Source organism: Tursiops truncatus, chromosome 8 (genome assembly GCF_011762595.2).
Source record: "Tursiops truncatus isolate mTurTru1 chromosome 8, mTurTru1.mat.Y, whole genome shotgun sequence".
NCBI lineage: Eukaryota > Metazoa > Chordata > Mammalia > Artiodactyla > Delphinidae > Tursiops > Tursiops truncatus.
The window spans coordinates 86,108,071-86,129,773 of NC_047041.1; the positions used below are offsets into that span (position 1 = coordinate 86,108,071).

At 52.2% G+C, this 21,703-nt stretch overlaps 1 protein-coding gene across 10 annotated transcripts in view; it reads left to right on the plus strand.

Annotated features, from left to right (window-relative positions):
* Positions 1-20,214, plus strand: part of PRR5L (proline rich 5 like) — a 72,614-nt gene extending 52,400 nt beyond the window's left edge. For 8 of the 10 annotated variants that reach the window (XM_019948236.3, XM_019948242.3, XM_033860474.2 and 5 more), the window contains 5 exons: positions 458-549; positions 1,593-1,775; positions 4,239-4,379; positions 8,556-8,682; positions 17,043-20,214. In XM_019948236.3, the coding sequence (XP_019803795.1) occupies positions 458-549; positions 1,593-1,775; positions 4,239-4,379; positions 8,556-8,682; positions 17,043-17,437 (938 nt within the window). In that variant the 3' untranslated portion in view covers positions 17,438-20,214. The remainder of the gene's footprint in view (positions 1-457; positions 550-1,592; positions 1,776-4,238; positions 4,380-8,555; positions 8,683-17,042) is intronic. The other 2 variants (XM_073808784.1, XM_073808785.1) reach the window with 2 other exon arrangements.
* Positions 20,215-21,703: the final 1,489 nt, after the last annotated feature.

Here is a 21,703-nt window from a genome sequence, read left to right on the forward strand (position 1 = left end):
TGCACATGATCTTTCTGGATTGTACGGGCAAGAGCACGGGTTCTGGAATCCCAGCTTGGCCTTCTACCTGTGTGACTTTGAGCCCAGATACCTGGCCTGTCTGAGCTGTAAAGTGGGGTAATAGCGTCTACTCGTGAGATAGCTTATAGATAAATAATCTAGCACAGGGCCTGATAATGTTGTAACCATTCTCGTGACGATAGCAGTTATGGCGTGCTTTTCAAAATTCAGCTCCCTTTTCTGGATTAAGGGACAGAAGGCATATTTTCGGTCGAGTTTTCCCATCCAATCCCATGTTTACTGTAGTAACACTTGTGGATCAAAAGTAGGTAATGAGCTTCCTTTCACGACCATGCCATGCTCCGTCTGACGTGGAACTGTCTCCTGGCCTCTCCTGCAAGTAATGACCAAGGTCTTTTCTTTCTTCCTCCCCTCCCGTCTTCTCGCCCTCATGTAGGTGAAAATCGCATGGAGGTTCTGGCTGACGTCTGGGACCACTTCTTCACTGAGACGCTCCCCACCCTGCAGGCAATATTCTATCCAGTTCAGGTCAGTCTTACTGGGGAACATCCTCCTGCCGGTCTGGGCAGCCTGTCTTATTCCTTGGCCTTTGCCCCCTGGGGCCTGCCAGTGAATGGGGGAAAACCAGGGGATTGGGCGCTGCCTGAGCCGGCTCAGGACCTCGGACATCCTTGGAAGGCCACTCTGTTCTATAGTCAGCATCTAACCTCAAGCAACGAGCAGTGCCTGCAGACCTAGCAATTGGTAGGCGCCTTCTTCCCTCTTGGTTTTGAGTATGTCTGTATATTCTTGGAGTGGGTTGTTTCTTCTTACTTTCCAGAAGTAGGGAAGGTGGGGCAAGGAGACTTTTTCTTTCCTTTTCTTTCTTTTCTCCACCCCCTTCTTTGAAGCACAATTTTCTGGCACGTTTTCTGTGGCTCCCAAATTGTGGGAAAGGGACAATGTTCCTCACCCCTTGTAAGGGATTCCTGAATACGAGAAGGCCCATGATGTTGCAGAAAGAACTGGGGACCTGGAATCAGTAGCTGGGTTTGGGCAAACTCATTTCCTGTTTCTAGGCACAGCTCTGTTTCATCTCCTGCAGAATGAGGAATTTAGAGTAAAACCGAGTAGCATCTCTTATGCTTCTTATTCTGTGAGCTCAGCTCATTCTACCACATGCGTTGGTTTCCCTCTACCTTCCTGAAGTGGCTAATAGCAGGACTGGTCAGTGCCGGGTCAGAATGGACAGCTTCTCAGGCAGACTGACCAATAAATATTCCTCTCCAAAATGTACGTCTCTGTCACACGCTTATGCTGCTATGTGCTCACGAGCGCTCCTCCCACTGCGGTTAAGGCATCATATCTAATCAGGTTTGTTGAAGTGCAGGCGTGGGCGCTGCAACCATGCAGCCATTAGCAAAGGTAGGAATTACCTTGGACCAGAGGTAAGGGCCCACGTGCTTTGTTTGCTCTGAGTGGTGTTTTCAAGGAAGTTGGAATTCTTTTAAATACATGTCAAATATTTAAAAATTGGGAGGTTATGCCTTCAGAGTCCATCTCCAATTCAGGTTTGCCCCTAACGATTCCAGGAGAAGTGTCTGGCCTGCAGCGCACTGCTCTTTTCATCTCATCCTCAGCTCCACCCTGCACCCCTGCGAGAGGATTTGAAGCATTTATGTGGATGGTTCACTCCCTGTGTCCACAGACTTCTCCCTTCTCTGCAATACTCACTCTTCGGCCAACAGTGGGTCTTAAGAAGACACACCAGGGAGGTAGGGTTGGCAGATTTTGCAAATCAAAATACAGGATGCTGAGTTAAATTTCAGATAAACAATGAATAATGCAGTATTTGGGATATACTTATGCTAAAAAACGATTCAAATTTAACTGGACAGCCTCTGCTTTATTTGGCAGTCCTACTGGAGAGGGGGTGTAGACCTAGGTCCCCCTTAGGACCATTTGGGCAGGGAACTCCAAGGTGCGGATACCCGGATGGATTTAGAATGGGGGGGAGGGATCTGAGCGGGCCTGGCCCCGTGCAGTCATTGGAGGCCCAAGAGGGGCCCTCTTAGCCTCAGATCCAGGCAGGAGCCCAGCTGCATGAGTCTGAGGATGGTACTGTCCCGCTTCTCTTGAAAAATTCTAAGATCTAGCAAGGGTTGCTCTTGCCCCTGTCTGCCCCTCCCCCACACAATTTCCCAAGTGCTACTGCTGGTCCAGACACCCCACTCTGAGAACCCCTGAGTTAGGGACTCTTACCACTGGTAGTGACACCCCCAGAGGTGTCTGTTTGTCCAGCTAGGTCCTTCTCGCTGTGTAAGTGTCTGTGTGAGACCTGCTTCCTCACTGGACGATGTGTTTGCATGCCCACTGTGTTCAAAGGTGTGGAACTTTGCTTGCCTTTTTCTGTCTTGTAAAGTGAAAGGAGTCCTGGCGATGAAGCGAGGGTACAGATACCTATGAGATAGAAAGTCAATGCCGAGTGCTGGGATGTGGTGCAAAGAATAGAAACTGTAGGACCTTGAGGAAAGTGGGGGGACTGCTGTCATTGGAGGTGGTTGGGGAAGGCAATCCAGGAGTGGTTAAGCTGAGCCTGTGAAGCATGGGTGGCGTGTATCTCTTGGGACTGGAGGGTAGGGGGATGTGGGGATGGCAAAACCTCTCTTGCCCATGTTTCTGTAAAACCCTAAGGAGTTGCAGGAAGTGCAAAACTTCCTTAAACCTTGGTCAACTTGAGGGATGGGAAGCTATGTCGTCTTTGGGAGGATACCCTAGTGATACCTCACCTCTACCAAGGTGATTTTTGTTGTGCGCTGTATGTATATGTGCAGAGGAGAGTCCAGGAAATGGGCCCTCCTTTCCCTTTCTGTTTTGGGAAACTTTAGGAGCTCTAAAATCAAATAGTTTAGGTTTGAGATCAGCTCTATCTTGGGTAAATTGCTGTCACTCTGGGTGTAGGGTTTTCCATCTGTGGAGCGGGTTTTAGAGTAGTGTCTATCTCAGAGGTGGTCGTGAGGATTAAATGTGCCATTTACATCTAGGATATTGAGAATCAAGCCTAGCACATGGTCAGAGCTTAGGAAGGGTCACAGCTCTTATGATCATTACTTACTGTTTTCATCCTCTGCCCCCAGCCTACATGGTTGAACAAGTCCCTTTCTTCTCCTTTCCCAGTGATTTTTCTTCCTGTGTTTCTTGCATTTGCAGAAGAGTCTAACAGGTCCTGTGTTTCCTTCTTTGCCTGGCACATGATAGGTGAGCAGGTATTGAATGGGTGAAGCTGAGGAAGCAGCCTTGCCTGTAGGGAGGCGCTGTTGACCTTCCGTCTGGTTTCTCCTCATCTTCCTCCTTTCTGACCACTAGCACACCATGGCCCCCACTGTACGTGTCTTGTATCACCTTTGGGTCATCTAGGCAGGTTGAGTCGCACCTTATCTGAAGTATAATTGATTTACAATATTAGTTTACAATGTTGTACAGCATAGTGATTCCATGTTTTTACAGATTATACTCCATTTAAAGTTATTATAAAATATTGGCTATATTCCCTGTGCTGTACAATATATCCTTGTATCTTATTTATTTTATACCTAGTAGTTTGTACCTCTTCATCCCCTACCCCTGTGTTACCCCTGCCCTCTTCCCTCTCCCCACTGGTAACCACTACTTTGTTCTCTGTATCTATGAGTCCGTTTCTGTTTTGTTATATTCATTAGTTTGTTTTATTTTTTATATTCCACATATAAGTGATAAGGTACAACATTTGTCTTTCTCTGTCTGACTTATTTCACTAAGCGTAATACCCTTCAGTTTCATCCATGTTGTTACAAATGGCAAAATTTCATTCCTTTTTATGGCTGAGTAGTATTCCTTTGTGTGTGCGTGTGCGTGTGTGTGTGTGTGTGTGTGTATTTATATACACACACCACACCTTCTTTATCCAGCGATCTGCCTATGGCATTTAGGTTGTGTTCACATCTTGGCTATTGTAAATAGTGCTGCTATGAATATTGGGGTGCATGGATCTTTTCGAATCAGTGAGTCACACCTTATCGTAAATGAAGCTTTTGTTCTGAAGGACGGGGGCCAAGTCTGTGACTGTTTGACAGCCCCCTGGGCCTTGCAGACACCTCGTTCCCCCCGACCATCCATTTGTTTTGCTGGCCCCCACGTGGTGGGTGGCAGATCCCGCCAGCTCTCACCTCCCGACACTGCTGCTTCTTCTCTCCTGCCAGGGCCAGGAGCTGACCATCCGCCAGATCTCCCTGCTGGGCTTCCGCGACCTGGTCCTGCTGAAGGTGAAGCTGGATGACTTGCTGCTGCTGGCCCAGCCCCAGCTGCCCTCGTCCATCGTCCAGATGTTGCTCATCCTGCAGGTGAGGCTGGGCGGAGACATCACCGCAGGTTGAGGGGGAAAGGGCCCTGTGGCCAGAGCACCCTGGCTCAGTTTAGTGTCCTTTAGTGTCATCGGTCACGTTCCAGTTCATTTGTCCATTTGCTGTGTGTCCACTGTGCACCGTCAAGGTCCCTGGTGCTGTGCTGGGTGCTGGGATCCCAGGGGAAGCCAGAGGAACACTGCCCCGTCCTTCAGGGAGTGGACACCCTTCTCCCCCATCCTGTCATGTCAGGGAGCCTCGCGTTGTAAGTTACGACCAGAACCCACTTCATCCCAGCTCAAGCCAGACCAGGAACCCACAGGAAAGGTCCTCAGGGGCTACAGCCACAAGTGAGACCACGTCAGGCCACAAAGCTGCCAGCCTCTCTCCACTTACTGGTCTCTACTCGTATCTGGTCCACCTGGCTTCTCTCTGACCCTGCCTCTCCTGGCCTTCTTGGACTTGGTCTCTCTCTCTCTCTCTCTCTGCAGAGTTGCAGTCAGTGCTTCGGTTTGCGCCGACAAACGTGGCATCCCACAGCTTGCATGTTTCCACCAAGAGATGACCCAGGTGGCTGCCTAGCATCTCTTGATCCCAATTCTAGATCAACGATAGGAAGATGAGCTAACCCTGGTTGGTTCCCGGCTATCTGCCAGGCATGGGCCAAGGACTTAAAGCGTGTTGCTTTCTGAATCAGATAATCCAAACCTTATGAGCTGGACACTGTTGTTAGTGCCATCTTACAGACGAGGAGACCGAAACCCAGGAAGTTTATGTGTTCGCCTGAGGTCCCGCAGCATGAGGTAGTAAGATTTAGAACCATGTACACTCAGGGGAAAGACTGATTGGCCCAGCTCGGGCTACGTGACTCCCCTTTGCGCAATCGGCTAGGACCTTGAATAGGATCACATAGAATAAACATGGCCTCCGTGAGCCCGGTTCTGTGGATAGGGGTGCACAGTTCCAAGAAACAAGGCTTGTGGCCTAAGGACATCCCCCAAAATGCGGCTGCTATGCCTCTCTGACCTCTGTATCAAGTTCAGATGCTGCAGCCTCAGCTCTGAGCCCGTCCTCAGGGAAGACAGTTTCATTCTTGGTCAGGCTGGTGAGGTTCCCTGGCTGCCGTCTCGGTAGGGGTGGAACGTCAGGTGTGGAACCCCTGATCGCTCCCTCCCCACCAGCTGCTGTTTTCTTCCGGTTCTCTAGCTGGGCCATCCTTCTGGGCCTTCTCCCCCTTTCCTGAGGTCAGAGAGGAGGAAGGGTTACCTAACAGAACAAGAGGGGGTGTCATTGGCTAGAATACCAGGTATTTTTATGAAAAGGAAGGAGAAGGAATGGGGATAGGAAAGCATGCGTATGCAGCTCAGGTCTATGAAGCATAAAATAGGGCTTGGGTCCTGAAGAAGGAGTCTAGAAAAGGAGGCCTCTGGGATTCGGAGAGGAAGGTTAGGAAAGGAAAGTTGGGCTTCCACACTTCCATTTCCATTTATATTGTGGGAAGTCGGGCAAGGAAACAGTCTCTGTTTTCCCATTTCACAGATGAGATGGAGGTTCAGAGAGGTTGGCAAACTAACTCAAGGTCACGTGCTGATTTGTAAGAGAGCTGGATTTGTCACCCATTCCTCAGCTCTCGCTCTTTCTACCTTCCCACCTAGCCTCTCCCGGCTACCACTGCCTCCCCTCCCGCAGCCTCCCAGGGTACTTGGAGACGCCCCATGAGCTTCTGAGGTGGTCTCTTTAACACAGGACATTTGGCCTCATTTCCCCGAGGGCCTCCTGGGACTGGTTCCCTGGTCCACGTTCTTCTACACTCTGGGAGCCAGGAAGCCAGAGGCGGGGGTGTGACAGTGACCACGGCAGGTTTCTCCCCAGTCCAGGTCCAGCTCCTTGGGTGGCAGGGGCGGCAGCTTCTGGATCTGAATGGAGCGTGCAGGTTGTACTACCCTGGGACCATTCCTGCTCCAGGAAATTTAGGCCCCAGTAGTTAGAATTGCTCTGCTCTCTCCCTGGGCCCCTACTTCCCACAGCGCCATGAGATGTGGGGCTGGTTTTTCCCTGCCTAACTCATATGGACAAAAGAGCCATTTCTCAGGCCATCTCTCCCTTTCCCAGTGCTCTTCCAAAATGTCCCTGAACAAACCCCTCCCTCCCCAGAATATACAAGGGGTTCAAACTCCTGTGGGCCATGAACTCCTGTCCTTAGGCTGTCCAGGAAGAGGCTGAGCCAGAGATCTTGACCACTGTGGAGATCCGGTTCCCCCTGGCAGTGGCAGACAGGTCTGAGACCATCCTAGAATGGTCCCTTCCTAGGGGACCTGCCAAGCCGAGCAGGAGTGCTCCCTGCCGGGCCAGCCCCCAGGGCCCCCAGTCTCAGCAGGGCCCCGTGCTTGGTTTAATTGTCTCCTGTCGCCATCGGGAAACTCTTTAACAAGTTTTGAACCAGGAACCCCACGTTTTCCTCTTGCACTGGGCCTTGCAGATACGTAGCCCGTCCAGCGGCCAGGCCAAGGGCTGAGGGCAGCTCCCTCCTAGAGGGCTGTGTGCAAGTCAAGTTCTCAGCCCAGGGAGAGAACCATCCAGCTCCGGATCAGTGCGTTTGTTAGTTAAGCATTTTCTTCCCACCTCCTTCCTCTTTTCCTTATTCTGTCATCCCTCTCTGTTTAGTGCTTAGGAATTGTAGAGGAGGAGAGGCTTAGATGAGAAATATCAAGGCATTAAAAAAATGAGAAAAAAAAGTTTCCTCAGCTCTGAAACCCAACCAAGGTGGTTTTGGGGCTGAAACTGGTCCGCTTTTGAGGCCAGGGGTGGGTCTCTGGGAGCATGAATAAGGCTCCCCGCGCCCTTCTGTTGCCTGGAGGATCCCTTTCCATTTGGGCAGATTTGTGTGTGAAGCATCTTATTTCTACTGCTGGCCTTTCCCAATGCTTCAGCTCCTGCTAAGCAGTATTGGAACCTGGGGGCGTGAAAAACCACCAAGTTGTCTCCCCATCATCACCCACTTCAAGCGCCAGGCAGCCCCACTTGCATTTTCTCTTCATTTCTTTTCCAGGCCCTTCCCAGCCCTAACTCCCAAGTCTTCTGCATCACAGCCCCTCCTCAGCCTCCTCTGTGTTTCCTTAAGCTTCCCCCTCCCTCCCACTGCCCCCAGCCACCTCCTTCGCACGGTGATGGAGCTGACGAGGGACCACGTCAGCCAGTTTCCTTGGGGGCTTCTTACACCTCACCCAGCGATCTCCAGCCTGTAGGACTGGCCCTTCCCCCTTCATGGCCCAGCCTCCAAAACTCCAGTGCAGTGGAGAGTTTTCACTTTTCAAGTGAGGGTGACATAAAATCTATTCCGCGTTGAGAATTCGATGGGACCACCCTTTGGGCTGAGCAAAGCCCCCGCAGAGCCTTGTCTCTGCTCCCCTGCAGCCCCTCAGCATGACCACCTGGCTTCCAGGGCTTTCCAGTGAGAAACTGAATTCCCTTGGAGTCTGCTGGTTTTCTAGAAAACCTTGGTGACCTTCTGGCTCCTTTCAGCTCTGAGGACTCCTGTCGCGCTGGGCTTTTGAACTGATCCTTCATCTTGGTGCTAAATGTGTGTCTAGTTCCACAGTGACACCCCCTTTCTTCTACTGTTCTGGACTTCTCCAAATTCTGTTCCCCTTTCTTTTCGAGCTAATTAACAAGGGGCAGTAAGACGGGCTTGGAGCCAGACAGCTTGTGTTCCGGTCCCAGGTTTTTGCCGCTGTCCAGCTGTGTCTCCCTGGGCAAGTTACATGAGCTTTCTGGGTCTTACTTTCCTCATGTGTATAAGGCAGATGATGAGGGCTGTTGGGAGGCCTCTGTGCTCTGATACACGTGAAGTGCTTATATAAAGCGCCTGTGTGCCAGGTGTGAAACAGTCATTGTGACAGTGCGGGTGAGAGTGCTACGGTTGGAACCGCTCAGACCTCAGCCCTGGAGCTGGGGTGGGGACAGTTCCCACGGGCCCCGCATCGGGGTGGGATCCAACCGCAGAGGCCACGGTGCTCTCCGTGCGCGGTGCCGATGACCACCCCCCATGACAAGGGCCTGAGGCTTCAGTCCTGGCTGTCCTTCCTTTCAGCCACAAGGATGCGGCCTGCCTTGAATATAGTAGGAGGGCAGTTGGACTTTGACTGACCTTTGTCTCTCTTGGGTGTTTATTTCCAGAGTGTCCACGAGCCCACAGGCCCAAGCGAGGGTTATTTGCAGCTGGAGGAGCTGGTGAAGCAGGTCGTTTCTCCTTTCCTCGGCATCAGCGAGGACCGCAGCGTCTCAGGCCCCACGTACACACTGGGTAAGGGGCACGGCTCTCAAGCTGCCAGGAGCCTCCGTGGCAATGATACCAGCTGTGTTTTACTGAGCCCCGATTATACCCCAAGCCCTTTGCTTCCCATGTGGGTCGTGCAAATCTCTGCATGTCCATCGCTCATGTTTCCCGCTGGCCTGTGTCTCGGTAACCTCCCCTCTTGGCAATTCCTCCCAAGGCACTGTTACCGTACCTCCGTGGCGGCGCTCGTTTGATCCGCATCTTTGATCGGTGGCTTTGATCTTTTTCGGTGTTTGCGATGTTAATTTTCCTGTATCTCATACCAGAAACAGCCTTACTGCACCCCATCCCCCCATGAGTGGAAAAACCACCAGTGATGAATTTCCCTTTGAAAGCAGCTCAGAATGTGAAGCCAGCTCATTGTGTGTGTGGCTGGAGGTACAGCTGCTGGCTGCCCACTACATTTCTATAGTTACCACCGGGGCCTTCACGCCAAGGACAGGGGCTCCTGGACTGGGGGACAGATCCCGTTGTGGCCTTTTTCAGTGGCTGTAAAGCTAGCATTCAGGCTCTGTACTAGTCACCCTGGCGAATCTAGAGATGAATTGGGTCTGTTCCTTCTCTCAGGGAGACCACGGCCTAGATGGGAAAATAGCTACAGAATATCATAAAAGATATGGCTCAGTTCCCCTCTGAAATGAAAATCCCCCAAATGCATGAACTTCGGGTTTGTGGTTCTATCTCCAGCATCCAGGATGGTGCCTGACACACAGTAGGCACTCAAAAAACTATATTTGTTAGACGGATGGGCGGCGTCTGTACCTGGGGCTGGGGTGACCAGCACCCACAGACAGGTGCAGAGGCGGAAAGGGATTCCCCAAATTTGGAACCTTTTGCCCCCTCTTCTTGCTTGCATGGAGACCTAGCTGAGCTTCAAAGAAAAAGGGGGAGGAGCAGCCTCCAGCAGGCTTCCCGCCCCTTCCTGGGCCTCAGGACTGCAGAGAAAGGCAGGGCCGGCCACAGTTTTCAGGCCCCGTTTATGCTTCTCTGGAGACACCAGTATAACCACAGCCACCACAGATCCGAGGGTGCTGGCCCGAGCCTGGTCCTCCACACTCCCTCCTTCTCTGCCTCCCTCCCTCATTCCACCCGGCTGAAGGAAAACAGTCCCCTGCCCTCCCCGTGAGGAGGCCTGGGCACCACCTTCCGGCTTTGGCCCAGCAACTGGCCCCCCGAGTTTTTGGGGCAGGTGTCAAGATGTCAGCGGGTTAGCCAGGCCATGGCACGGACCCCACCATCCTCTGGGCCTAGAGCCGGGAACAAGAATAGATTTGGAAGTTTGTTCGGTGAGGACTTGCTCTAAGAAGGGATACCTTCAACTTTTCAGCTATAATAAGACTAAAACATACTTTCATCAAATTATAAACCAAAGGGCTGAGGTTTTATTCTTATACCAAGGACAATCCTTTTCTCTGGGGCGTTGTCACAGTAGGGGCAGAGAGGGAAGGAAATGACCTTCTTTTGATTATTTTTTTATTATATTATTGTTTCAGCAAATGTGTACTGAGACCCTGTCCCTGGCACCTTGTGAGGTGCTGCAGGTTTATCTGTGACAAAACTGACCCATCCCTGCCCTGTGGGATGCAGGGTCTGGTGAGGAAGTCACAAGCAATAGACGATGACTCATCAGTGTACGAGTGCTCTGAGTGGGGAAGTCCAGGGCCCACGGCAGGAGGACTTCACCGGGACTGGGAAATCAGGGAGGACTTCCTGGAGGAAGTGGTATCTGCAGTGGGACCTGGAGGATGAATATAAGTTAGCTGAGTAAACGGGAAAGGAAGACTGTCCCGGGCAAAGGGAAGGATCTTTGGGAGGGTTTTGGAGTTGGGGGGAGGAGGGCGGGGAGCAGGAGGGTGAAGCATTGGAGGAACTGAGAGGGCCTTAGAGTTTTAGCGTGGCTGATGGCAGGGAAAGCCCCGGGACACAGACCACATCCTGGGCACTGTGCGGGTGGGCTGGATACCACCTTCCCACGCACAGGGGAGGTGAATGAAGGTCAAGATCGCTTGGCTATTGGAGACAGGCTTCCAAAGCCCGGAGCTGTTTGCCCTTTACCAGCTTTTCCCCACACTCCACCCACACCCCACCCACCCCGTCAACTCCTAGGAGGTGACTGATTTCACTGAGGGACAGCGGAGGAGCTGGTCTTTCCCTCTCAGTTGTCGACTGAAAAAAATATACAACCTGAAAGTTGAGAATTATGTTTTATTCGACGGACACACTGAGGACTTAAGTGCAGAAGACAGCTTCTCAGAGAGCTCTGAGGGACTGTTCCAATGAGGTAAGGGAGGAGCCAGGATATGCAGAAGTTTTTGCAACAAAGACCAGGTAGTCGGAACATTGAGAGAATACTGTTAAAGAAAAATAGACGTCTCAAGTCAGTGAATTTTGTGCTTTTCTGCATATGGGAAGATGCAAGAGTCTGGGCTCATTGAAATCATTCCTTTGATACCCACCTTAACTCTCTAGGGCCAGTATCCTGCTCTTCTCCATCCTGAATCCCCTCAGGGGGCAGCTTCTGTGGCTGAGGGCTTGATGGCCACAACTCCTTTGTTTACTGACACGGCAGCCGACATTCTTTGTCCACACACTCCTTAGCCCAAGAGGTGTCCGAGACCGACATGTCATCCCAAACCCCTGGATACCAAAAAGCTAACACGGCCATGAAGGTGCCCTTCCTTATCGAGGACACCCCTTTCTAGATAAAGAGAGGAGTCTCTGGGCCTCAGTCTTCCCCTCAGTCGGTTGGAGGCAATGACATTTCTCCTGCCTGTGGAAAAGGCAGCTGCCTGTTATGACGGCCGGCCGAGGTAAAGACTGAGGAGATGGAGCGGACATGAGAGATCCCTGGACCCTCGGGAGGGCTTTGCCACGGCCGCTCTGGGCCTGACTCGGTGGGAGGGGTCAAGGGCAGCTGGGACCGTCATCTCCAAAGCCACCCCTTATCAAATGCTCGTCACCTTCCAGGCCCTGAGCAAGGGCTTGGCATGCCCGCTGCGAGGGTGCCTGCTGTCATGACCTCAGACTCAGCGTTGGTAAGAAACGCCCCCCGGGTCACGTGGGGTAGGTGACCAGAGCCAGAGAAGTGGTTTTCCAGGGGGCTCCCCACTGCACCCACGTGCCCACACGGGTTGATCTGGGGACTCAAGGGCAGGCCCTCTTCCTACTGGCCAGGCCGATGGGTCTGAGAGTTAAGCCTCACCCTGCAGATGTGCAAGGCTCGCTTCAGAGAGAAAAGATGAGTCCAAGGCCGTGATGGAGTGAGAGTGTGTTTGTGTGTGTGTGTGTGTGTCCTCCCTGCCGAAGCTGTCACTTTTCTCGGGCAGACGGAGTGTGGGGAAGAGGAGGAAGATAATGAAATCTTAAAAAAACCCAAGAAAACAAAAAAATCCAGGCTGCTTTGTCAGAGGTCAGGCCCGTGTTTCTACCTTTCTGGTTTCCCAAGTTTGCAGGCCGCTGCCCTGGCCTGGGTAGTGCGCAGTGTCTCCCACATGGAAGCCTGGCCTCCCACCCATGTATCCCCATTGTGTCCTCCCTCGGGGGAGGGCCCTTTTCCTCAACATACTGTAACTCGTCCCCGTGCCCAGTAGGCATTCATGGGCTTTCAGGTGCCGGGGCCTGAAGAGGGACGCCCACCGTGGACGTGGTGGGCAGGGATCACAATGCCTGCCTTATGGGGGCCACTCCAGTGGGGCCCGGCCGGCGAGCCTGGGAGATCAAAGGCCTGGGAACTGAGTCCCCAAGAAAGGACCGCCTCCTCCAGGCTTTGCTTCTCTCTGGGGAGTTGAAAGGAGCTGCCACGTCTGGCTCCGGAGCAGAGGGATGAATGCCAGGGCTCAGCGGGGCGCCTGGGGAGTGAGGGGGGAACAAAGGCTCCCCTCGCCATACCCCATGTGACAGGCGGGAGGAGGCCTGGAAGTGGGTACAGGAGGTGGCAGGGCCCAGCCCCTCTCCCTGCTCCAAGGGCCCCCTTGCAGGGGAGGGACCAGTTTTTAGGCCCCAGGGGAGGTCCACAGCTTAGTCAGTCCCTTAATGGAAATTTCCTTCTCTGAGTGGCAGGGCCCAGCTTTCCCTGATACAGATGAGAAAAAGAGGGAAAAGAGAGCAAGCAGTCACGGTGTGGGGAGGCCACTGTCAGCTCCAGGCCTGCTCTTCAGTTTTAAGGCCTCCCAGGGGGCCCTAGCGGGGTCTGACCTCGCCGGGACACAGCTTGGCGTATACTTGTCCTGGGGTTGGCTCTGGAATCCAGTGGGAGCTTCGTAAGGACACACTGTCTGCCCAGGGGACTCACACAGCCCAGCGGCCCCTGTGGTCTCGGCTGTGCCCACACCCAGTCTTGGGAGCCAACACATTCCACCCAGAATGCAGGAGGAAGAGCTGGAGGCCTCTCAGTCAGCGTCAGGCAACAGCCCTAAGGAGAGAGGTGAGGCCAGCCGCAGGAGCGGGGCCCTGGAAACCACAAGGGCTGGGCTTCAGCTGTGTGCCCTGGAGTAAGTTACTTAACGTCTCTGAGCTGCAGAGGGCCGAGCACAGAGGAGGAAGGAGACTCCCTGTCTCAGGGCAGGGCCCAGGCAGAGCTGCCACCTGCTGTATTATGGGCCCCAGATAGAATGGCCTGGGGCCTGTGGAATCACCCCAGGTGAGGAGTTGTATGTGCCTGCCCTTCCCTTCTCTGGACCCCAAACCACATTCTGGCCCTTACCATGGTGTGTGGTCATGGCCTGATTATTTGTTGTTCTCCCCCTTAGACCGGGAGCTCGTTGCATGTGGCTCACCTGTATCCCAGGCCTGGCATAGACCTCTCCTCCGAGGGAGGGGATAAATGAACCACCAGCTGGGGTGCAGGCTGTCCATCCCTCTCAAAGGAGCAGGCCCATCTCTAACGACCCCTCTTCACGACTCCTCCTCTGAATCCCCAGAGTGCTCTGTCTGTAGCCCTGCCCTGCCATTTGACACTGATTTGTGTGCAGGCCTCCCAGAGGTCAGGAGCAAGGGCTGTGCTGTCAGCCTTGGGTTTGAATCCCGGTTTCATCACTAATCGTGACTGTAAAATGATATAGCATCTCAACCTCAGGTTCCTTTTCAGCAAAATAGTTAGCAGGAGATCATGTCAGTGAAGCTTCTCCTTTTTTGATACAGTGCAGAGTAGAGGCTCAGTTAACGATTGCGCCTGAGACTCTACCCCTCTCCAACGCACGTACCCCCTGCGCTCCAGGCCCTGTGCAGGCCCCATATCAGATTTACATTTCTCTTGCTCTCAGCAGTGCGCACAGCATCTTGCACAAAGTTCAAGATGTGTTTGCTGAAAGAGGGGGCAGATGTCATGGGGACCCCTTCCTCCAGGCTGGCCGCCCTCCCTCTGGCTCCATCTCTCCGCAGCAGCCCAAGTGGCCTGTCTTGTCAGTTTGCTGCCTGTTGAACCCTCCAGGGCCTTTGGGGTGCTGAACTAACGGGGTGAGAGATGGACAATGCCCAAGCCCCCATCTGAGACACCTTGCTAGCTCGTTCTACTATGGAAATCATCAAACGAATTCTTTCCCCCAGAGCTTCTGTGTGTGTCCACCATGCACATCTGTCCCCCAGGCCCTCACCTCATCCCATGTCCTGGGCCTGGGCTCTGTCCTACCTCTTTCCTCTTCCTGGATCTGCACGTAGTAAATGCTCACCGAACAGTCCAGCCCAGTCTCCTGCCAGGCTGGTTGTAGGGCCACAACCTGGGTCTTGCCACTGCCAACCTAGAGTGTGCTTGCTTTTAAGAGCAGCAGGAGAGAAATGAATTGTTTTCAAGGGCATTTTGTAATGGATGGTTCTTTAATGAGGTCCCTGCTTCTCTGAACTCTTCCGGTGCTCCTGCTTTACAGTTACCGATTTCTGTGATCATAAAAGTAATACATGGTTATTGTAAAAACGTGGGAACATTATAGAAATGTGCGGCTTGGCACGTACAAGCGCCCATGCTTGAGAGGACCTCTGCCGACGTCTGGCATCGATTCTTCTGTCCTGGTGGCTCCTTGGCATTCTGTCTCCTATTCGTTCTTCCCCAGAGAAGGGGCTGATGACGCAGCCTCTGTCTGGCACTACTGGAGGCCGTGTTTGCTGTTACCTGAATTCAGAGGGTGGGCCGGCTCAAGCGCAGCGGCAGAGCCCTGAGAGGCAGTAGCGTGTAGTAGGGGGCGTCTGGGCACCGCCATTTAGAGCCTCAGAGGGCTGGGCCAAGTCTCAGTCTTCCTCCTCCGAGCAATGGGGATGATGAGAGCCGTCCTAGTGTTTCAGAGGGAGATTGGGATTCAACGGTGAGACGGCAGATGGGAACACTCTCAGTAAACTCTAAATTCTATGTATTATTCTTTGGTTTTGAGAAATATCAGTTATTGCTATTAGCACCAAACAGCTCCCCTGGGGCTCTGAGCCAGTAGTCTTGGTGAACTTAGTCCTAAGGGTTAGCATTTCATTCTCTTGTCATTGTTTATACCTATGCGCGTGTGTATATGTGTGTGTATATATATGTGTGTATATGTATATGTATACATATAGACACATGTATGTATATGCATATGCACATATACGTAACTACACATGTGCATATATGGACATGGAAAATCGTCCAGTGCTGGGAACTGCTGAGAGCTTTGCAGAGGGACATGGCCGCCTCACTGCAATGCCCATCTAGGAGCACATGCTGAGAGCACGTATCAGGGCCTCCAGATCCATGGGAAGAGCTGACACTCAGCTAGAGCAGCATGGGCCGAGTGTCCCCAAGGCCAGCGTGTGACCAGTGAGCGCTGTCTGCTCTCCCTTTAGAGACGAGTTTTCCCCCTCCCCCTCTGTGATCCTGTCAGGGTGCTGGGAGTACCAGTGCAGTCAACCCTTCTCTATTTCTCCCCACGGCATCCCCTGCTGAGAGAGGGATGTGTTAGTGGTCTTTGAGGTCTCAGGGATGACGGAGCTGGGGAAAGCAGTGACACACGCAACGAGGTGGGCGGTTGGAAGGCTGGGAGACGTGTGCACTGGCAGGAAGAGGGCCAAAGCAAAGGAGGAAAGGCTTTGAACAGAACCCGCCGTTCCTCAGCCCTCCATCCTCAACTCCTCTGCCTCGCTGGGGTCTTTCATCCAGTTCGTGATGCAGACACAGTGCCTGAGCAGGAGAAGAGGACAGTGCCTGCAGAGGAGGCTTCCCTGGGACCTTGGGGATGCAGGCTTACCCTGGTCCCTACTCCGGCCACACTGTAGGTCTCTGGACTGGCCTGGTCCTTGTGAAGGCGGGAGATGAGAGGCCCTCGGAACTGGGTGTTGCTGGTACACGTGCTTCCTCCTGTGGAGTCTTCTCCCTGGATTTGAACCCCATGTACTTGGCTTGTCCTTCCCACGAGATGCTCAGTCTCACTATGTGTACGTTGTGTGGGCAGCTTGCAAGAGTGAGGTCTGGAGTGAGACAGACCTTGTTTGCCTCCCAGCTTTACCACGTTCTCTCCATGTGAGCGTAGGCTTGTTACCACCTCTCTGATATTCATATTGTCTCCCACTTTACAGATGAGAAAATGATCATAACTTAGGTTCAGTTTAAGGCGGATTCAAAAGACAAAAGCATGTGGAGGTTGAGCATATTTTCTAGAGTGTGGTGAGAATTCAAGAAGCAGCAGTTTTATAATAATTCCTGTCCAGCCTTCTCTCTGTCTTCCTCAGTGGGGCCAGCCACAGAGCGTCATCCATTCTTTGGTGCTGTGAAAGGCTGGTTGACTCCAGAGTATTGACTTGAACAGAACACGGGTGTCAGACCACTGACCTGCTGGGAGCGTCGATAGTCCAGCTTCAGGACGATCTGCAGGACGTCCCACTGCCCTCGCTTTGATAGCCGAGCTCCCCCCAGTAACCTGTTCCTCCAGACCTAAGCTTATGAGGCCTTTTCCACTTCCTCTGTTGACACTGCAGAGAGCACATCATGCTGAATAGAGCCGAGGGCCTCTTTTGGCAGCTGGTCCAGCCAGTGCCCGGGTCTTCAGAGGAGACTGGTTGAAAGGGAATTGAGGGCAAATCCCATGAAGCTCGGGCAGCAGCGGGGAAAGCGGGGGGAGACTCCCTTGGACCTAATCAACCATGGAAAGTCCTTTGGTGACCCCTACTGTGGGGGGCATATCAGGCATAAACAAGTAAAGATACAACAGAAGCCTTTAGACATAGCCAAGTTCTTCCCTTACGTTTTAGGGCTTCATCTAAAGCTCTCTCTGAAGGTGGGGCCACCGCCTCCCTCGTCCCCCAAATTCATTAGGAGTTTTTGACCCCCACTAACCCCTCTGCAATCACAACCTTTGCTGGTCTTTCTCTTGCAGCCAGGCGCCACTCCAGGGCCCGGCCCAAGGTCACGCTCTTGAGCTACGCCTCCCCGATGACCGCCGTCAGCCGGCCCCTGAACGAGATGGCCTTGACCCCTCTGACGGAGCAAGAGGGCGAGGCCTACCTAGAGAAGTGTGGCAGTGTCCGGCGACACACGGTGGCCAATGCCCACTCGGACATCCAGCTGCTGGCCATGGCCACCAGGATGCACTCGGGCTTAGGGGAGGAGCCTGGCGGCGAGGACAAGTGCCTGCTTCTGCCACCCAGCTTCCCGCCGCCCCACCGGCAGTGCTCCAGTGAGCCCAACATCACTGATGGCCCCGATGAACCGGAGCAGGTGGCAGCGGGCAGCCAGGAGGACTCAGAGCTGAACTGTTCATCCCTCAGCTGAATGCCCGCCTCTGGGACCTCCCAGCTCCTGCCTGGCCACCAGGATGAGGGCGGCTTCATCCGCGAGGACCGCCGAGGGGAGCTCTTCCTTTGGGCAATGCCGCCTTATGCCTTTCCAGGTACAGGCTAGTGTGAGCGCCCTTGGGAAAATCCCCGTCGTGAGCCTCTCCATTTTCGTGACTGTGACCACCTACCTCTTGGCGGCCACACAGATCCAACTGCCTAATGTTCACCTTCTGACTTTCAGCCTTGCCTGCCTGACTCAACTCAAATCCTCCTCTCTGGGCTTTTCCCCTCAGATATTGGACTATCTGATCCTCCCAGCCCTATATCGCAGTGCCCCTGGCGTTCCTATAGCAGGAAGTCGTCCGACCCACACACACAGCCAGCAAGGATGTGTTGGCGTGTGGAGTTCCCCTTGAGGGTCCTTGTGATACAGAGGCCGATGGGTGAAAAGAGGCAATAGAGAGGTACCTCTTCTCTCCGTCTTGTGTGGAGTAAAAGTAGACTGCGGCCCCTCCCAAGCCTGACTCTGGGAATGCAGCTTTCGTTTCAGTTTCAGAATTACTGGGAAAGAGTGGCCCCACCGGTGGGTGAGGGTCCGTCCTCACCTATATCCAGACCCTATGTGCTGCCCTTGGCTTTTGGCCCAGGAGGGCCACAGTGCTGGAGGAACCCCGTCTTTGATTAAGCCTCAGCATTCCCCTCTCAGGCTTCCTCCCCGACTCACGGAACTAACCTTCCCGGTGGAGTAGCTGGTGCCTCCCTCCCTTTCTCATTTCAGAAACCGACCCTTTTCCTATTGTGGGGTTGGGGCCAGCTGATACCAACCAACCAGTCTGTTCCTGGATTTGACTTGAATTTTTTAAATGTGCATCGTTTCAAAAATAAATTGCTTGCAAGTATTTGCACGTAGGATCTTGTACCGCTCATTTCCAATGGGGTGTGTCTTCAAACTGAAAAACAGCAAGCCCCCTAAGAAAGGAGACTGGAAGTGGTCCAGGGTGAAAGTGATCCGTGGTGGGCAGGGCTTAGAGGCCGCAGAGCTCTGGAAGCAGCTGGACTTGAATCCAGTGTGGCCTGTGTTTGTGAGTGTTGTGGTTTATAGGAAAAGTTGCATTGAGATAGAGAGACTCAGCTTGTCTCACGAGCTGAGAGTTCTAGCAAATGGGATGTCTCAGCGCTCTACAGTGCAGGGAGCTGGGAAAGATGTGGGCAGGACCTTTTGGAGAGATGTCCATTCCCTGTGATTAAAGAAGTGCCTGGAATGTATAACCTGTGGGGCCTTGACATGTTTTGGGGGGCAGCGGGCTTTGGTACTGTGCTATATATATCCTCAGCACTCCTCCCTCCATCCAGGTCTGGGCTTTTTATCTCCGTTGACCTCCCTGTTCTTTTTGTATTTGCCTGTTGGCCCCGCTGATAACAGCTCCAGAAAAAAGAGAAGGCCCCTGGGCCCTTCTGGCACCTTCTAGGTATCCTGTTAATCTTTGGAAACTTTGTTTATGAAATGTCAGAGACATGAGCCAGTTTGGCTTCCAATATGGCAGGAGGTGGCCGGGAGAGAATGAGGACAGTTTAAGCTGCCAACAGAGGAGGAAAGCTTCTAAGCTCATCTAAGCCTTGACAGCATTTCCCTTCTGGGTGAAGATTTGAAATATGACCAGAGGCATGCTTTTGATGGCTTTTGATTTGGAAATTTTGTTTAAAAAGTTGTTTTGTTTTCAGCCTTTTAAGAGATTGATGGAAGAGAAATGTCCAAAGGAGATCTTCTGAGAATTTCAAACAAAAAATAATCTGTGTATGCGTTGGATAAAGTCCACAAATTCACTAACAGGTATCAGTAGGTAACAACATGATGATTTATTTTAACTGATGGCTTCTGTCCTTATTGGTACACTTAGCACTTGGGACTAGTATTTATTGATCCAGGCAAAGTAATTAATCATGCTTGGGTTTGCTTTTTTAGTTTACAACCTGAATGATATATATGTCTTTAAATGCTTTTTCCACACACTAAATGCCCCTGATGGGGACATCAGTCATCAGTTAAATATGTAAGCTCTTAGGCCGAGAATGGGAGTGTCAGTACAGACCCAGTGTACTTAATTGCTAATGAATGTTAGCCAGTTTACAACTTTGCCTTTGATGTACACACCTGATATTTGTACAGTATTTCACACTGTACATATAAAAATTGTGCTGATGTCTATGAGCATTCTAGCCATCAGAGCTATTGCAAGAGCGACAACCGTAGTGTTGTTTTTTGTTTTTTTGTTTTAATTTTATATTATTTTTGGCTGCATTGGACCTTTGTAGTTGCGTGCAGGCTTTCTCTAGTTTTGGCGAGCCGGGGCTACGCTTCGTTGTGGTGTGCGGGCTTCTCATTGCGGTGGCTTCTCTTGTTGTGGAGCACGGGCTCTAGGTGCGCCGGTTTCAACAGTTGTGGCACACGGGCTCAGTAGCTGTGGCGCACGGGCTTAGTTGCTGCGCGGCATGTGGGATCTTCCCGGACCAGGGCTTGAACCCGTGTGCCCTGCATCGGCAGGCGGATTCTTAACCACTGCGCCACCAGGGAAGTCCAACGTAGTGTTTTTAACCACTTTTTCTCCCCTTCACAAGATGAAGATTCGTTTTTGTTATTTAAGCTAGGATCTTCCGGTGGCTGAGGTTTAATGACAGGAAATGATCATGACTCTTAAACTCTGAGTGGGCTCGAAACCAAAAACCTTTTATGCTGTCCGTTTCAAATGGATTCAATAAACGTCATTTTGTACATGCTGCCCTGTTCCCAGGCTGCGTGTCTTGATTGAATTTGCAAGCGCAGAGCGTCCGTTAGATCTTTTCTGCCTCCTGTCCTCACACTCCCTGTGTGAGGAGCCTGCCTTCCCTGGCGCCATGTTCCGTTTCCTGTTGCCCCCACCCCAGGGTTAGGCAGCAGCCTGACCTCAGCCAGTCTCCCCTGGGCTTGGCTTGCCATCCTTGTCTGGATTGGCAAGTCATTTCCTGGAGGAACAGCCTGTCTGCAAAGAAGCTTGGAAAACACCGAACAAAGTCGGAGAAGGCAAGGCCTCTTCTGAAGCCAGCTTGGTCTCTTTCCTGAGTGTTTGACCTGGAGGGGGCACTTACCGTATTTACTTGTAAACCATCTCCTCATATATGCCCCTTCGGTTCTGTTGGGTAGAGGCTATTTATTTATTTTTTAAATTTTTATTGGAGTATAGTTGATTTACAATGTTGTGTTAGTTTCAGGTGTACAGCAAAGTGAATCAGTTATACATATACATATATCCCGCAGAGGCAGTTTATAATATTTTGCTCTCCACATACATTGGGCTAGCCAAAAAGTTCATTCAGGTTTTTCCATGCGAGCCGATGGAAAACCCGATCGAATTTTTTTGGCCAATCCAGTATTTTCCTGGGAGGGCTGCAGCAGTGTTGGCTTGAGACCCCTGAAGGCTTTGTAACAGGCTTCAGAGAGGCGTGACCTGAACTGACTGAAGATCCTGGAGGAGGTCAAGGAGAGCGTTCACACTTTTTATTGTGCCTTCAGAGGCTGGAAGTGTGAACTATGAACCCTGAGCATTCTGCCTTGGTAGATTTCATGCCATTGGGGCACCACCTGTATTCACTCAGCCAGCCACTCAGCTTCCGGCCAAGGATTTGCGGAACTGCCACTGCTTTGTAGGCACTTGTGTGTGCTGGGGATGCAGTGATGATGGATAAGCTGCGTGCCTGCTCTCTTGGAGCTCACCATTGAATGCGGGAAGGCTGGCAATCGGGTCAACACAGGCATTTCAAAAAATGAACAACACTGGATGACACAGAATGGCAAAATGCAGTGACTAGAGGGTGATGCGAAGGTGACCCTAGGTCAGGTGGCTAGAGAAGGTCTCTCTAAAGTTGCAGCCGGCTTTACAACCTGCTTTTGTTTCCGCTCGCTGCCATAATAAATTCCCACGAATAAGTGGCTTAAAACAGCGAACACTTCTAATCTCACAGTTCTGTAGGCTGGAAGTCTGACCTGGGTCTCCCTGGGCTAGAAGTCAAGGTGTTGGCAGGGCCGAGCTCCTTTCTGGAGACTCTGAGGGAGAATCCATTTCCTCACCTTTGCCTGCTTCTAGAGGCCACCCATGGCCTCTTCATCTTCAACACCAGCAACAGTGGGATGAATCCCTCATGCCAGCCTCCGTTCTGCCTCCTTCTTCCACTTTTAAAGACACTTGTGATTCCATTGGGCCCACCTGGATAATCTTTATCTCAAGAT